The following is an 18,560-nucleotide window of genomic DNA, read 5'->3' on the forward strand; positions in this document are numbered from 1 at the left end:
TGTCATTGTCCTATGTGACAAGCTTTTAAAAAAGGATTTGTAATAACTTGTCACCTAGCAACTGTGACAAACAGCTGGTGCGGCCCTCACACCTATAAATACGTTTTGGCCTAGAGACCTTTCATTCTCGGCGAGTGACTCAGGGTCTCATGCTCACTGCTGGTGACCATCTGTTGATGCTAATTCCTGTTGAATTTTTCTTAGAAAGGTCAGTCAATATCTGGTTACAGGCTTTAACATTTCTTAGTGTAACGTGTCGGAATTTTTCTTTTAATCCTCTGGAGACTTGCTATGCCCTCTATGAGTGAATATGTGTAGGGAGAGGAACAAAGTAAGAACAGGGAAATGTCTCTCTCCACAACACAGAATTAGAGCCATGACGAAGCAAATGGGTTGTGTCAACCAGAGGATTAAACGAGCAAGCAGAAGATTAAACAATTATGGAGCGCTCAGAGGAAGCTCTCACTTTCTCAGACCAATTAGCCAAGGAGCAGCTTCTCCCAGAGACAGGGACAAAGAGGCGCCAGCTCAGTGCCTGTTTTTCCTACCCATGGACGCTGAGCCCAACCTTCTTAGGGCAACTTAGTGTTCTGTTTAGACCCCTTATACAGAAACACACACAGAGACATGTACACACACGCATGCGCACACACACTCACTCATGTATGCACACACTTCTCTCTCTCCCACCCTCCCTAATTTGAAAAGGAAAAGGAATTGGCCACTCCTTGAGACTGTCCTTTCCCTTGTATCTCAACTAAGCAGTGCCACTTTGGGGCAGGGAGGCACTAATTACCTAATCCACCATCTAGAGGGATGCTTTCTTTTGCTAGCTGTGATATTCTTTTGAAGTAGCCGAAGATATGGTGTCAGCCATTTTCAACATTCCTACCTTTGTTGGTGTTTAATAACTAGATGCTATAAGACAAGGTCCCAAGCAAGGAAATGACCTTCCCAAGTAAAAGGCAAGCACTCAACTGAGACATATGGAAGACCAAGATGCCCTTCCTCCTTGAATACTAATGCCAAGATTCGATTCAATCACCTCACTGTCCCTAAGCAGGAAAAGACTTCCACTCTATCCTCAAAGGGCAGATCAAAATCAGAGTCAAGAACCAGGCTTCACGGAAAGCAGACTGTTATTTCGGAGTGAGTTTGCCAACTTCAAATTCTATTTGATCTGTAGTTTCCAGCAAATTATAGTCCAAGATTCATTGCAGTTGGGTTCAAAAGTAAAAGTCTGTTCCCTGTTTTTTTGTCCTTTGGTTTAGTTGTATGAAACTGGTGACTATTTTTTTTTAAAGAATATGTTTCTTAGAATTGAAAAAGGATCATTGAACAACGTAATCCCCGCTTTTGCTCTTTAGAGACTAGACTGATGACACTGGGACTAAACCCAAACAGACAGAATTACTGAGTCACACCAAACTGAGTCGAATACAAAGGCCAATTAATTAATTAATTATTAATACAAAGAAAAATCAATTGTGATGTATGTGATAAAGAAGGATAACCTGTGTTATGAAAAAAAAAATTGGTGACTCTCCGGCATAGTGCATTTATCAACTACTAACCAAGGTGATAAACCATTTGGCTGCAGGTCATATTCATGGCCCAAGCCTTTCTTTATTTGTTATAAAATAAATTTGAGAAATTTATTTGTTTCTCTCTATAAGTAAGCCAGCAGTTGAATGAAATAACCAGAAGCTTTTAAAAGAATACAACCATACCAAAATGACCACATTCTACCAGGCATAAAAACAACTGCATTCTCAATGGGGTATCTCTGCTCTACTAAACCCAAGCAGATTTTTAAAAAAAATATATAAGATATGGTATAAATGATGCAGGTGTTAATGGTAAGCTAGCACAACACAGTACCCATGGGCAGCATGAGGAGAAAATGGGTGCAGTATGAATCTGGAGGTGTGAAAGTCACGATCAAGAAAGTGCATGATAAAATGTGACATCCCTTAAATGCTGCCACAGTCTGGAAAGAAGGCAATCCATAATGAGACTCCCTCCCTACAGTAAAACAAAACTGTAAAACATAAATTTTTCCTGCCCAAGGTGGAGGGTGTTCCTATAGGAACATATCTCTTCCACTTCCTTATCCACACGAATAGCAGTAAGAATTTGCCCACGAATGGAAAGAGTTAGTCCTTCAGCGTGTTTGAGTTGCAACACAGAAGTCAGCATGTGTATATATGAAGGGCTGCCTGCAAACAGCTGTTTAAAGAGGCCCTCTACTCCTTCATTTACATGCACACTATTATTCTCCAGAATAATGTTGCGTATTTGCTGCAGAAGCCTCCCCTTTAAAACTGTGTGTTCATAAATGCAAGGGTCATATAACAAAAGAATATGGGGACAGTCTAGGCTGAGCCATACCAGTGACAGAGACTCCTGCTCATCGACAATCCTCCTTCATTCTTACCTGTGGGTGACAGATACTTATCTTTGCCACTGGAGTAATCGGCTGGCTCAAGTTTCTGCCAGCGGTGCTCAGGGGAATTTAATGACGGCCACCTATGATGTATGTGTGTGTGTGTGTGTGTGTGTAAAATGTCAAGCAGTATATCAGAGATGATCTGCTAGCCAAAAGCACTTTCAGGAAATCACTTCCGAGATATCGGAGAGCAAAAGGATGTTGTGTATGTGCCCACCCACCACAGCTCTCGGGTGCGGGTGATCTGCCTATTCCTCTTCTCCATGGGAGCACTGTTTACTGGACATGCCTGTAGTAAAATGACTTTACATGCCTTCTGTTTGGTACACAGGCACCTACCGATACACAAATACACAGCCAGTAAGAAATAATTCTTCGACTTTCTGTTTGTATGCTGTTTGTTGCTTACATAGTGAGACTAGAAAAAAATAATACAGAGGAATGGCTTTCTGATCTACCCCAACCATTTACTTTTCCTGGGTGAGACACATCCAGAGCCACAAACATAGAACTACTGTGGAGAATCCCTTTACTGAGCCTGGCCGTCCCAAGCATTGTCTCCACACAGGCAAGTAGACCAGTTTTATAGGGTGTTGAACATTTTTATCCTAAACTTCTTGGGATACCCTTAGGTCAAGGCTACAAAGGTATTGAGTCTTTGGGAATGCAAACACAGCCAAACAAAACTAATTGGGTTTGCTGAGGGGGAAAAAAAAAAGCCGCCTTTTTAAATGAACAAAAATAATTTAAATAAACAATACACAAAAGAAACAGGGAGGGATCTTCATCGTTCCTTTGTTAAATATTCTATGTTTTCAGGGTTTTTTTTTTTTTTTTGCTTTTTGATGATGTGATGGTTAGTGTTAATTATAAACAGGATACAACCTAGAATCACTCTGGAAGAAGCGCCTCTAAGAATACCTGAGAGGAACTACCTGAATTCCATTAGCTGATGTGAGAGGAGCTGCCTACAGTAGGCAGCACCATTCCCTTGGCTTGGGGGCCTGAACTAGACAAGTGATACTGCTCAATCCCAACAAGTTTGGCGGGATCCCTCTACCTATCACAGCCATAAGACACCCCAGGCAAAGTTTTTACATCAATTTCCCGAATGATACTTTAAAGATACAAGGGGATGGTTTGTGAAAGAATGAAACACTTCTCTGAATTTTGTCATTAGTCAACTTGCTTGTATCAAGAGCAAGAGAAATGAGTGTTCTTTTAAGCAATTATGATAAAGGCTGTGAGAGATGGGGACAGGTAGATTGACAGCATGGCTCCCACTGTTCAAGATTCCCCATGAGGAATCTGGACTTTCTGTGTATAAGGAGCTGAACATAAATAAACATTGACTGATTTATGGAATCATGGTTCCCTCTAAATTATCAGGGGGGGGAGGGTGCCCTGGGTTATTTACTTCCAAACCTTCTGAAATCTGAAGTCTGAAGTCAGACAAAACTGAATACTTCAAGTCCTATATTTCTATGAAATGGATATTTACTTTCTTAAGAAGAACGGACTTAGAACTTTGTATTAAGTAGAGAAGAAAATAATATGCAATGCTAACAATGTCGCTTAGAACATCCCTATGATTCAGATGGGCAGGGGCATCTGGGACAGCAGTGGCCCTTCAAGTGCTATCATAATGTCAGATCTAAGGCCCCATGGTACCCAGACAACAGACCTCCTGCTATCCTGGAAAAATGCCAAGACTATTTGACTTCCTGGTGTTATAAGATATTAAAATGTAAAATGTTACAATAGGTTCTATCAATGCCTGTGGTTCTCTCATGGAGAGAAGTTTAAACCATGAATTATTTCATCTTTCATTCATGATGGACTGCTCCGATGTCTCAGCTGATTTTCTGGCCCTTAGGTGACTATGGGCTGGGACAGCTGCCCTGATGCCCTGATGCCCTAATGCCCTGATGCCCTGATGCCCTGAAGCCCTGCCTTCCATAGAGCCTCAGGCTCAGTCTGAGGGGCACCTGCATACTGCTATCTTCTCCAGCACTTTTTCTCCATTTGACAAAGTCAGTAAAATACAGATCAAAAACCTCTGCATGTGATTAGGGCAAAGACCATGGACTTTATTGTAAACAATGCTGGAGAACCCAGAAATTGGAGTTAGAGGATAAAGAGAAAATATAGCAAAACATTGGTTACAACTAATGTTAGGCCTTAACCACCTTGAGCAATTAAATCAGTCTCAGATTTTCATTATAGGGTTTTAAAGACTATCATCTCCTATGCTATGGTATTACCAACAATGGTCACTCATAAGCTTTTTTTTTTCAGTATTATGCAGCAACTCTTATTCAATATGGTCTAGGTTATGTATCAATTCTAAATTGTGTTATCAGAATATGGAGGCTGACTTACAAGTAAGGAACAAAGCAGTACAACCCTGAGAGTATACAATTAAATCCATAAAGTGGGGAGCTTATGTGTAAGTCCTAGGGACTTAGAAAGTCATGAACTAATGTAGAGCTAGAAACAAAGGCTTATTTTCTTACATAAATATACATTCGTGCAATAATTTCTTAATTCTACTATTTTTAATTTCTAACTTTACTTCTTTACAGATGAGTAAAAACTTAATGACATAATTAATATCGGGACTTTTAAAATATCCATCTCTCTACCTTTTGTGATTATTTTTGTCTATATTTTTAATAATATTGTTTAATGGTGATTAATTCCGAGAGTTTCATATAATGTATTTCGATAATATTCATGCTTCTATACAGTCCTCCAAATCCTCCGCCTCCCTCCCCATCCCACTTCATAGCAACTTACTCTTGCCAACTCTCTCAGATGCCTTCACCTTTATTCTCATAGAAATATTCAACTATACATGGTAAGATGTGTTTGCCTGCTGTATCAAATGTCAGAGTAATAGAGGCTTAAGCAAGAGAGCAGGTCATTTCTCTATGTGACAGCTGAACCTGAAGGTCCAGGGTTGATCCGGGCATGTCCATGCTGTTAGAATCCTGGACTCCTTTTGTATAGTTGCCCAGTTATTCTCGAATGGCCCTTCCTCCAAATGGTCCAAGATCGTTACTTTAGTTCTTCAGTTAACTCATTCACATCATCACTGTAAAGAAGAAAGAGTACCGAGAAAGCATTCCCCTTTCTCTCTAACGTCATGTACCTATTATACATTGAGTACACAGCTTCCAGTCACCTCCTTCCAGTGAGAAATGGTCATATAACTGTAAGACAGTCTAGGAAAGAGTTCGGCTGTTAGTGGCCATGTTCTGTCTGAAACTGCCAAAGGAGGAAAGGGACGTTAGTTATTTTTTGGGAAAAACCAGCAGAGTACCACAACCACATTCTGTTGAGTCTCTTACTTCAGCAGTTGGCATAACTTATAATTAAGCCTCACAGTTAGCGGCACAGAAACAATGGACACAAAGAGGTGTGAGCATAAATACAGCCAATTTAGAAGTCGCGCTCCTCCAATGCTGGAAGCAGTCATATATTAGAGCAGCGGCAGGCAAACATTTTCTGTAAAGGGACAGGAAGTAAAAATCCGCTGGATATATTTAAGTGACAGAGCATAACAGTGATCCAATAAAATTTGACTTGCACAAACAGACGAACCACAGTGGTCTAGCTCAGGATGCCTCGGGCCTCAGAAACATGGCTTGAATGTAGTGACAGACACGGATGAACCCAGTAACCAGGAACCAGGAAGAAACCTGCTATTAGGGCAGCCCTCCTATTTACTAAGACTGTACCAAGGGCTAAAAACTACATTAGTACTCTGTTTCTATTACTTCTTGTCCCCACAACATCGGACTGGTTGAGGGAAATTCTCCATTTTCCAGAAGACAAGCAGACACAGTGAAGAAAAGCAGCACCCAGATCAGAACCCATCCCTTGCAGCTTCCAAGTCTTCCCTCTTCCAGATAAAAGAATGTTTACCTGAAGTCAGCTGTGACTCACTACACTGGGGATATGGAACCTGAAGAGGCTACCTCCTGTAGCCAGGCAGGAAACCAGTGAAGCGATAGGGACACCAACCAACCGACAAAACTCTTGACCCAAAATTTATCCTGTCTACAAGAAATGCAGGGATAGGGGATGGGGATTGGAGCAGAAACCGAGGGAATGACCAACTAATAACCGACTCAAAGTGACTCCCATCCCATGGGCGAGCATCAATCCCTGACACTACTAATGATACTCCGTTATGCTTGCAGACAGAAGTCTAGCTAGCATGGCTGTCCGCTGAGAGGCTCCACCCAGCAGCTGACTGAAACAGATGCTGACACCCACAGGCAAACAGTAGATGGAGCTTTGGGAACTCTTATGGAAGAATAGGGGGAAGGGTGGCAGGCCACAAAGAGACAGGAACGCTACAAGAAGACCAACAGAGTCAACTAACCCGGACCCTTGGGGTTCTCAGAGACTGAACCACCAACAAAAGAACATACACAGGCTGGACCTAGGCCTCCCCACACATATGTAGCAGATGTGCAGCTTGGTCTTTATGTGGGTCCCAAACAACCGGAGCAGAGGTTATCCCAAGAGCTGTTGTCTATCTGTGGGATTTGATCTTTTAGCTTGTCTGGCCTCAGTGGAAGAAGACATGCCTAGCCTCGAAGATTTGATGTGCCAGGGGTGGGATACCCAGGAGGACCCCCATCCTCTCAGAGGAGAAGGGGAGGGAGGATGGGAGGAACGATTGTGGGAGAGAGTGACCGGGAGGGGAGCAGTGAGCAGGACGTAAAGTCAATAAGTAAAAAATAAATAAATAAATAAATAAATAACAATAAATAAATAAATAAATAAAAGCAAACTATCCTGCAGTGCACAGTAAGGAAAACTCACGCACATGAACTCCTGTTGTATCACAGAGGAGCAGAGCAGCCCTGCCAGGCTTGCCACGTAACACACGGCAAAGGCAAAGCTTAAAATAGTCCTGTGCTGGAGGTTTATCCTGGCTTTAGCAAGGAGGCACGTAGCCTTCAGCTTTGCCTGCATAGCCACTGCCAAGGTCTAAAATGCTAGGAGGTCCGTAACTAACGGGCCGCTGTGAAAATGAGGGTACCATCACAGTCACTGAATAATTGCTGGGTCTTCCAAAGTTGAGAGAGGCGGAGGAAGGCATCAGTTGATCATCATCCCTCTTGATCTTGCTCTGAGGCAAACATGTACCATTGCTTCCCACGCACAGCTGACTATGTTAATGTGGTACTGCACTCTTTCCAGAAAGTTCCCCACAAGGCTTCATGATCCTTATCACAGCCCCATGCACCTCTTCCAGTTTTATTAAGAGTTGGCAAATGGGGTGACCAGGAAGTGGGATATCATTTGAGATGTAAACTAATGGAATGATTAATTAAAAAATAAATAAATAAAACATATGGTAATTAAAAAAAAAAAAGAGTTGGCACAGGGAAAAGAAGCTATGGGCCGTCAAACCCAGACACTCCGGACACACCAGCTCCCTATCCTATGTCCTTATCCTCTCTGGTGACAAAGGAATTACCAGTCTTTCCCTTCCTCATCAATGCCAATGTTTGCTGTGTCTGAGACAAGCTGGAAAGCCAGTCCATCCCTTCTAGGTTTGTAGTTTCTCCTAATGTGAGTTCATTTTATAACGAAATACACATCTCGGAGCCTTCTTTACCACAAACAAGTAGGTTCCTAAAGGCAAGTTTCCCCAGTATCTCAGAATGAAAGGAACAGGACTGTTTAGAATCTACCCTGTTTACCCAGCTATGGAGGGAAACACATCAGCCACTGGTGAGTTCTCCAGCCACCCCGGAACTACTGAACATATGCCGTAGAATCTGATCCTCGCGTAGCCTCCTCTGCCTTTCTAAGAACATAAGTAAATTTTTAACCCACTCTCCTTACCTAAGGGTTGACTCTATACGTTTTAGGACATACTTTTAAGATGCACCACAGGAAAATGGGTTTGTTTTCAAACTGAAACACTTAGAAGTTGAACTAGCTCAGAGGGAAATGTCACATTCTGAGTCAGGAATATCTGCATGTTGTTGCCTCTGCTCTGTTTACACAGCTAGCAAGGGGCATCATCATCACCATCATAGTTAATTACTGTGCAATGCTCATTATCATTGTGTGTGGGAGTCTGCCCAGCTCTGGGAGCACCAGCCTCTGCCCCTTGCACGCTGAGGATGAGCATGCAGAAAATCTTCACGACTCGCTGTTGCCAGGCAGAAGGAACATTCTGGGCTTCGCTTTTTTCCATCACCTCTTTCCCTATTAGGCACAACTGCAGCCTTCCCTCCCTGGGCAAAGAATCTGCTTCAGTCCGGTGATGCCTCTCTGAGACACTACTACAGGCCAAGGTGCCAGATCTTTAATAGGCCTGGCAGGTGTTTACCCAGTATGTGACAATTACACACAGAACATGCCAACTCTACACAAATAAGGCTAAAGCAGAAAAGAGGCTTGATCTGAATGTCTCTCGGAGCTTCCTTTTAAGGTTCTCTCATCTGTATCCCTAAGGGAAGGGCTAATTGATCTTCGAGAAGCAAAGAAGAGCTGTCTTCCTAGTCATCGTGTTCCTTATGTGTCTCCAGAGACAGCTGGGACATTCCTGCCCTCCGGTTTCCCAATTTCAGCATCAGAACACTTTGTGACCTAGATGTACTACAGAGATTGCTACATCCAGGGTTTGCCCCTTGCCTTTCTCAGCTGCCTTTTCTCAGTCTGGGATTCTGAGGCAATAGGTATCTGGGAAGGGAGATCACTGAAGACAGGAGAGGAGCACAGAACTATTAGAGGGAGGACTGAGGAACGAGTCTGAGGCTGTGAAACAAAGTGAACTGGAAGGTGTGTGTTAGGGTCTTGCTCAGTTTCCTCCTACTGCACAGGCCCTAGATGAGGTCATTCCTGTCCAGACCAAAGGGTCTGAGCACAGCATTCCCTCAAGAAGTCATTTTTATTTTTCCTCTTCTGTTTTCTGGTGGCATCACAAATAGTTGCTGGGGGTGGGGGTGGGGGGCGGGAAAGCCATACACAGTGTTTAGAGACTCAGGAATTCTTCCTCTGAATCCTCTCCTGACTGGCTCTTGTTACATAGAGAGGATTTAGGCTGCAGCAGGAACACCCAAACACAGACAAACTAAAAGATCTGGATTTCAGCCGAAAGAAAAGTTTGGTGGCTGAAGAAAATACCAGTTTTCAAAGCAAGCTCTCTGCCCCGGATGTTGACCCTCCACTTTTTCAAACACAAAAATGAGAAACTGAGGCACTGTATTTGAATCCCAGACCCTCAACTGGTCTTTAGAACAAAAAGAAGCCCTTTCATCTTCCACTCTTAAGTTCAAATTATCAGGTGACTAAACATTTAATGTTTTCTGTCTGCATGTGTGTTAAATGTGTGCGCATCCAATAATAAATTCATAGACACAAAATTCGCATTTGTAGAGCACACAAACTGGCTCTCTGTCACCCAGCACATGAGTCCCAAGGCAGGGTGAGACGCTTGGAGTCTGAGATCTACCCAGGCTCTTGAAGTTAGTGCCTTGGGACATAACCATGAACCTACAGATGGAGGATGACCCCTGAGAGATTGAGTCGAAGGACAACAGTGATGCCATGAAGAAGAACGCTCAGAAGTTCTTTCCAGCATCCTCTTACTGTTAGAAGGGACACATGATGCTGTAGAGAGAACTTTGGTGTCTTTGGGGGAACTGGAACCAATGTTTGTGGACAGGAAGAGATGGCTGTACTTTTATTCACTCAAGAAAACCTTTAAACCCCTTGATCTGGAAATAAGAACGAGAAAGTCCACAGTGCCAATAAGATGAAACCAAACCGATGTATAAGAGAAACATGCATGCTCTAACCTTGAACCTCTGTGGGTACTCATGGCCTCATAAAAAGGATGCGGTAGACATCCTGGCTTTGCCCTGAGAATCCACAAGTACCATTAGACCTTCAGGCCATGTCCAAGAACACAATGAATTCAGACTGACCATATTCAGGGGAGAAGAATATGCTTGACCTGACTGTACAGAACAGATTCTGGCTCACAGTAATGAAGGTAAGGGGCGTTGGAGGTTCTCCCTTGTAGATACTGAGAGATAGCTATACTTTTCACTCAATGAAGCCTGTGATAACACTAACCAAACATGACTTCAATCATAGAAGGGGTCAACAAGGCAAGCTAACCACATACCCCGCCGTCCCATCTGAAACAGGGAGAGCAAATAAACCATCCAGAACAGACCCTCCAGGAACCCTTTCCAGAGCTATTTGGGAAATCTGGAGACGAGGTGACTCTGGACCCCTCCCACACAACTGAGCCAGCATCTAGGGAGGTGTGGATTCTCCTGTTCTGTCTGCCTCTGGGATGTGCACGAGGGTTAGGTCACAATGATTGAGTCTGAACTCAGACGTGACCTAGTTAGTGTTGCTTAAGGATGTGTATCACTGACATGACTATTTACTGCTTCTGAGAACTTTTCAATGGGCCCTTCATTCCGCTGGGATAGGCGTCAAGATCAACAATTAATAAGTGGAACCTCGTGAAACTGAAAGCCTTCTGTAAGGCAGAGGACAGTGTCATCTGGATAAAGCGGCTGCCTGCAGAATGGGGGAAAAAAAAACCTTTTTACCAGCTTCATATCCAATAAAGGACTAATATATAAAATAGATAAAGAACTCAAGGAACTAGGTATCAAAAGTCCTAGTCATCCCATTTAAAGTGGGGTGCAGATCTAAGCATAGCACTCTCAGCAGCAGAAACGGAAATGGCTGAGAAACACTTTGAGACCTTCTCAGTAAAGGGTAGAATGTTTGTCCCCCTCCCTGAACATTGGGGCTCTCGAGCCATTCAACTGACATGACATGATGAGAATGAATTGTTTCAGTTTCTGGGCCCAGCTCTTAAGAAAATGGCAGCTCCTACTTCCAACCTTTCAATCTCAGTCCCTATTTATAAAAAAAAAAAAAAAAAAAAAAAACACCATGCACCCTTGTTCATTAATGGGACAATTAATTTCAATAATAGGGAAATCCAGTGGCTGTGATGTTCTGGCAGGCTTTTAAAAACATCTTCAAATGGTTTGGGTGCCATTAGAAAGCACTTATAATTGAAAATCGGTACAGAAATATACATGTATGTGTACATGTATGTGTACATGTATGTGTACATGTATGTGTGTATGTCTGCATCCCATATGCTTACCATAACTGTCAAGAATATTCATCAAACTATAGTATAACTGCATGCTTTTAGGATACTGAGATTAGAGTGATCTTTTCTGCCTTATTCTTTCTTTTCTGCAATAACAGTTTCATCTCCCTGAACAGCTAAAGAATCCTTCGATGAAGCATCTTCAGTAGGAAGACTTCTCTTTAAAAAAAAAAAATCCTGAGAGTAAAGACTGTCCCTCAAGATCCGTGACCCCCACGTGTTCTGTATGACCCGGACAAACATAGCATAAAGAAGTGAGAACATGAAATGTATTTTGATGTTAATTGGCCAAAAAGTGTTGGAAGGGGGGCAAGCCCACTCAGTTAGGACTTTGCTCTGTTAGTCAGCAGGAATAGATCTGCCCACACATACGCTGTGGCCCTTTGGTATTGTAAACTAGAGACTGTCGTCATATTTTAGGGAAGGCAGCAAAGAACTCATCACCCTGTACTTGGAGAATACAGATCAGCATCACCAGGGGAGGGACTGCCAGGAATCTATTGAGGCCCAGCAGGGCTTAGGAAGCAGGTTTGCCGATTCAGTGGTGGTTAAGATATCACCCGCAAAACAAACTCTCCTGCAGTAAGGACAGATTGTATTGTTCCACATGTTCTTAATCAGGTTCAAATATTAGCCCAGCTGGGTCAAAGTAGGATTTCAAGAGTGATAAATATTTTCCATGGTTGTGGGGAAGAATGGAGAAAGATAAATGATTAATTCCCTCAACCAAACTCGATGAACGTCTGTGATGGCTTCAGGATGCATAAATAGAGAAGAGGTAGCCCTGTTAAAACTAAATGCTTACTCTGACCTTGGCCACAATCGTTTGTCTACAGGACCTAGCCTCCTTAGACTCGAAAGAGCCACTGGGATAATTGTCTCACTCACTTTTCAGTGACCAGGTGAGAATGTGAGCAATTACACCATAAGAATCAGCCAATGCTGAAGGATGGGGGCCCCTCCCACAGAGTGCGACTGTTGAGCATCTCCCAGTAGTACCACTGCGACCCAGGCCAAAAGGGGTTCATCACTTGGCCCTCCCATTTATCTCCCGGGAGCTCAGAACCCCTTCTCTTTACGTGAGTGTCCTTTACTCTACCTGTCTGCACTGATTTCCAGATGAAAGGCGGATCCAAGACACTCAAGGATAGGAAAGCTTAAATGTTTGCTTGTAGGAATCCGCTTCAACCAAAGGGCAAAGTGCACAAAGCTGGGTTTGAAGCACTTGGTCAGCTTCCTGTATTAGGTCTTAGATAAAGAAATGCATTCTCCGTGGGTAAGCCTGATCAGAAACATAAAATTGTACCTCAAATCCTGCCAGTCTGAACCGGTCTAACAATGGAAACTCAAGAGCACATCTAAATGAATTTCTTTTTAACCTTCCAAATCTAAAATTCAATGCAACTGCTAATAGCATTCTCATACTAATGAGCCCATTGTGTGTTTAAAAGAGCCTTGGTTTTCCTAAATGCAACAACCTTTCAAAAACCCAGAAACAGGGCTGGAGAGATGGCTCAGGGCTTAAGAGCACTGGCTGCTCTTCCAGAGGTCATGAGTTCAAATCCCAGCAACCACAAGGTGGCTCACAACCGGCTGCACTGGGATCTAATGCCCTCTTTACATTAAATAAATAAATAAATCTAAAAAAGAAAAGTAAAGAAAAGAAACAAATCCAGGCTCTACGACCCTAATCAGAAAACTGCCAAGTCTGGAGTGTTCCAAAATTTTTAACTTTCTGAGGGCTAACATGATCCCACAAGTGAAAACTCCCATCCCCAACTTCATGGTCACAATGCAAGTCACAAACACAATACAAGCACACTAAAAACAGTCAAGGAAATTAAATTTTAGGATGTGTAAAATATGAGTGGGTTTCATGTTTAGACATGGATCACATCCCCAAGATATCGCATTACAGACATGCAAATCTACCAAAATCTAGAGAAGGGACAGAAGACCCTGAAACCCCCGGCTTGTGGCTGCGAGCATTTCAGAGAAGTGATGTAACAGCCCTACCACTCCAGAGAAGAGAACAACAGAAAGATCTGGAAACACAAACTGAATTCACAACTCTAGAGTCTCGGGCCTTTGGGAGCAAACTTGTAGAGTAACAGCTCAGGAGACCAGAGTGGCCACATTTTCCCTGTGAAGACACCTGAGCTTCATCGCAGAGGCTAAGCATTCTCTCATGTTACCACTTTAAACCGTTCCCTTAGCCCTGTGACCCGCTCGCTCCCGCTGGCCGATTACTTCACTCTGTGCATCTCTACACTCAGACAGCTTGCTCCAGAACAGCAGGGTCTGTACCCACAAATCCATAACCCAACACGGTAACTAGATGTGCTTCAGAGCTTAGCAGATTACTGCCGCGTAAACAACCCAACGTGTGAACATAATTACCCTGTTAAAGTGCTCTCACGACAAGACACACTAAACGCACAAAGTGAGTTTCATGTTCAGACAGGTTCCCTCTCCACGGCTCGGGCCCATCTCCTTCCATGTAATCTGGAATTGGGGATGACTGGACCAATCACACCCACTTCACCCAGCTAATCAGGGTACCTCACAGGACCAGCTTGGCTACTGTGAGGTACCAAAGGAAGTTGAATAAGGAACCACCAGGCCTCGGGCTACAGGAGAAGCTTTCCCATATACCCTGAGCTAGTCTACTTTCCTGGATTTCCCCCTTCTTTGGCATCCAGTGCTTCTTGCTTAGATATCAATCTACCCTCCCACGCCTGCTTCAAATGGGTTTTGTTTGTTTGTTTTGCTCTTCTCCCTCAGCTCTTGACCTTGAAACTGGCAGTAATTCTTCCAGTGTTCTTACTAACAGTGTTTCCTACTTGCTAAAGAGGACAGCTGCTTCCCCCATCAGGCGAATGGTACCTGGAGCCACTGGACTGTACATCACCTAGCAGAGGGTGCCTGTGCTGCCTAAGGCCCACATCCCAGGGTGTGACAGGCATTCCTATCATGTGAGCATCACTGTTTTGTGAGTTTTGTTTTTATAAAAAAAAAAAAAAAAAAAAAAGAACCAAACTCTTATTTAGCTCCCTGGCAGTCAAAGAGCAATCCAGGACATCAAATTCCAAAATGAGAGGCAAGTGGCAAGTAACATAATCAGCCTTGATGTGAGGTTCAATTAAGAACTGCTGCGATAAAGTTCAGAGAACACGCTTGTCAGCAGATTCGTGACTTATAATAGTTATTTCTTGTTTAGACACGGCACCAAGGAACTTATCCAGAGGCACGCAATCTCAAATTTAGCAAGAGGAAAATGGTTCCCCCAATTATAAATATCTTATCTCTGGCCTAGTTCCAATCGTCCATCATTTCTACATGGAGGAAAAATGAACAAGTCCACGGAAGAGTAAAACCACTGGGTGCTGAAGACTGAAAGTTACCTCATCAGAATAAAAAAAAACAAGAGACAGGAGCACGTTACCTGAGAGGAATGAGAAGGGTTCTCAGTTGGATCTGAGCTATCACCAAGGAGATAACAGTAGTTGTCGTGTGCAGATTTATGAGTACGTGATCACGGGCTTCTTTTGATCTATTTAATTCTTTTATTAGTGAAACCTCCAGAGAACAAGCTTAAAGTTTGCTCGGTTCACATCACACAGCGTTCAAGATATCCCTTATCAACAACGAGTCACTATTTAAATTAATTTTGATACTGCTACTACAGGTGACAGCAGCCCTCAATTCCTCTCTCTGCCAAGTCTCTCTGCTGGAACTGCAGAATGATGATCAGGGTGCCTGGAACCCTGGTGTGAAATGCTTTATCAGTGTGTCCCACTTGTTTAAAATGGCTAGTTGTCTAAAATTCTATTCAGGGAGCGGGTGTGACAGGAGAAAGCCTTGCTTTCGGAAATGGTCGGATGTCTGGGAAAGGAAACATATGACACCCATGGACCAACCTATCAATCAGTGCAAACATTTAAATAATCTCTAAAACTGTTCTCTAAGGTAGTTGATTAATCCACCCACTGTGCCAAGCACTGTTACAAAGGACATTGTCAGGTGCTTGGCTTAGTCTTATTTTATGTAAGAAGTCACTCGATGTAACATCAATCTGCTCCTTTTCATTTAACAGAGTTTAGGGAAACATTAACACTAGAGAGCTACAGAGAAATGCAGCCTTTAAGGCAACTGTCACAATGAGTTCCATCACCCCCACATAAACGGCGCCACAGGGGCCACAGAGCCACGGTTTACAGAAATAGTCTGAGGGGCTCTGGTTCCTAGAGAGTTCTGTTTCTTTGGCAATAAGATGAACCATGATCCCTTTCTTTGTTTCATAATTTTCTTTCTACTTCTTCATATCCAAATTTTGGTTACCTCAACTGGAAATCCAATGGGGACGTGCGGCTGACTCCTATAATGTCTGTCTGGGCTTCAGCGATGCTCGAGCCAGTGTGTGCTAATTCCCTGCATCATCAGCCTCCTGGTACCCGCTTGCAGCAGTGAGCGAGCAATGAGAACACTGGCAACCATGTACCATGTGGCAGAGAGCTCTTCATGTTCTCAGAATGTATAGCGTTAGAAGTAATTACATATCAACACTAATAAGCTGGCTTAGTAGTCAACTCTCACAACTGTCTGTCAAATCTTTAAAATGGAAACTTAACAAAATTCATGAGCTTAGATGTCTACCACCGTCACCTCAACTTAAAAAGAAACATCAAAAATTTCGAGCAGATTCCAGTTGTATGCGGGAAGATGTGGTTTAAAAGCTTCAGGGCATTATTTCCCTATTCGAGGAAAAACAAGCACTCCTTTGCATATATTTCTAGGCTCAGATTGCTAATTTTGCCAAAGAACACTTCCTAGAACCATCATTTTCACTTAAACATATTTAAACTTGTCAGAATATTTTTAAGACGAACAACAAAGGAAACAGACTCTAGAGAAATGAAATGTCACAATTACCTTCTGCCTGGTCCACAGCCGTCGCCTGCAGGCATTTCTGCCCTTTTAGTGTTAGAATTTGAGCCGCACCTGCTTGCCACAACTCAGACAGCCAGAGAAGGCTGTCTTGTCCACAGAGCCGACTCTAAAAAGAGGGAAACCCCAGCAGGGGAATTCTTCCCTTTCTGGAGAAAAGTGTTCCTCCTCTACTGAGAAAGTTGGTGTTTACAAACTTCCAAAGTGCCTGCCTCCCGCCTTGAATGAAACCGAGGAGCAGACTATTATGACAGCCCCCTTCTAAAAATAAAGAGGTCACCTCTCAATCCCAGCACCGTGACAGGCAGCTGGGCAGGAGCGCTGCCCAGTCGCCCAGCATTTTCCCTGAAGTCCTGTGAGAAGGTGTCACCAGGGATGACTTCACCCAGCCGCCTGCCCTCTTTCCTTTTTTTTTTTTTTTCCTGGCAAGATCTACCAAAAGGTGGAGTAGCCACAGGCAGGTTGAAACCTCACTCCAGCTATCAGATCTCCTTTGAGTCACAGGGGGGAGTTGGTGAGCAGAGAGAGAGAGAGAGAGAGAGAGAGAGAGAGAGAGAGAGAGAGAGAGAGAGAGAGAGAGAGAGAGAGAGAGAGAGAGACAGAGAAGGAGGAGGAGGAGGAGGGAGGAGAAAAAGAAGAAGGAGGAGGGAAGAAAAAAAACCGGGTTGTCTCCAGCAAGAGAGTGGGAGGTTTGTTTGCATAATGCCTGCCACTGGTCGAAAAGTGTCACCCAAAAGGAGGAAAACAAAAAATGAAAACAACAACAAAAACCACATCGTGGTGGGCCAATCAAGTTGTGAGGGACACTGCTTTGCAAGAACAACCGTGGATCATCTGGATTTCTCAACTCACAAGAAGCATGCACAGGAATATGAACCTATGTGTCTCTGTGCTCAAAAGCTCCATCCATCCCCAGTTCTGTCCATCCCCAGTGCTTCACTCTGGCCAGGGAGCAGCCAGGGCACATGGCCGGGTGCAGGCTCCGGGTGCAGGCTCCGGGTGCGGGCTCCGGGTGCGGGCTCCAGGTGCGGGCTCTGGGTGCCTTTATACTTCAGCTCCTTGTTATGATTTCTCAATTGCTGGTCCCTTCACAGGGTCTGGCTTCCAAACTGCCAGGAGACTCATGTAATACTACCCCCCAAAAGAGCTTTGAGTTAAAATCTGAACCTATTTTCTTTTCTTCCTTTTTTTTTTTTCTGACTAAGAATATAAGAGAAGACTCAAAGCAAGATCTCATAGCTAAGAAATGATATTATTTTCTTTTAAAAGCATGTATGCTCTCCTTGGTGGATTAGTCAATCCTAAAGATGCCTTTTATGTGATATTTTATATGATATCTTTTTTTAAAACAACAACAAAAAAATGGTTTTCCAGATCACTGAGGAATTGAAAGGTCAAAGAATTTAAAATAATTATTTGCTTTCTTTTGGAAAATGTTGGTCATTTTGTGATGTATGCATGCCACACTTTAAAATAAGTATACTTAAGTGATACAGTATTTCACACAAAATATGGTGCTTCAGATTGTGCAAGTCTAAGGTTTGAAATACATCTGCCTAAGGTGGGTCTACCTACTCAAATGCATAACATGTGCTTTTAAATACAGTGTATTTTATGCATTTGTATGTCAGCCTTGCACAGTCACGCTAACCTCTGTATTGAGCCAACTTTCATGTGTGCCCTGCCAAAGTGAGCACTCTCAAATTCGTAACTTGAAAGCAAACTGAGATTCAGAGTTCAAATTCACACAGCCAAAGCAACATGTTACACTACTAGACACTGAGGCCTCTTAGAAACTGCGAAGCTAAAATGCTGAAATCTGTGATAATACTGGCACTTGACTGAACTTGGCCAACACAAAGGGCTATTTCTACAGTCTTTTACCCCCCACCCCCACCCCACATGGGGACCATCCTTTTTCAGTACCAACAGTGTAGATAGTTCCTGCCCGTTAGTCACTTAAGAAGCATCCCAAGT

The 18,560-nt window shown here is 43.2% G+C and overlaps 1 protein-coding gene across 5 annotated transcripts in view; it reads right to left on the minus strand.

Annotated features, from left to right (window-relative positions):
* The window catches only part of Retreg1 (reticulophagy regulator 1), a 135,518-nt gene that overhangs the window by 17,753 nt on the left and 99,205 nt on the right, over positions 1-18,560 (minus strand). Inside the window, exon 1 of one of the 5 annotated variants that reach the window (XM_076916401.1) lies at positions 16,873-16,938. The exons of 3 other annotated variants lie outside the window; for them this stretch is intronic. In XM_076916401.1, the coding sequence (XP_076772516.1) occupies positions 16,873-16,923 (51 nt within the window). In that variant the 5' untranslated portion in view covers positions 16,924-16,938. One more of the 5 variants, XM_034523207.2, reaches the window with a different exon arrangement.

This window comes from Arvicanthis niloticus, chromosome 19 (assembly GCF_011762505.2).
Source record: "Arvicanthis niloticus isolate mArvNil1 chromosome 19, mArvNil1.pat.X, whole genome shotgun sequence".
Lineage (NCBI taxonomy): Eukaryota > Metazoa > Chordata > Mammalia > Rodentia > Muridae > Arvicanthis > Arvicanthis niloticus.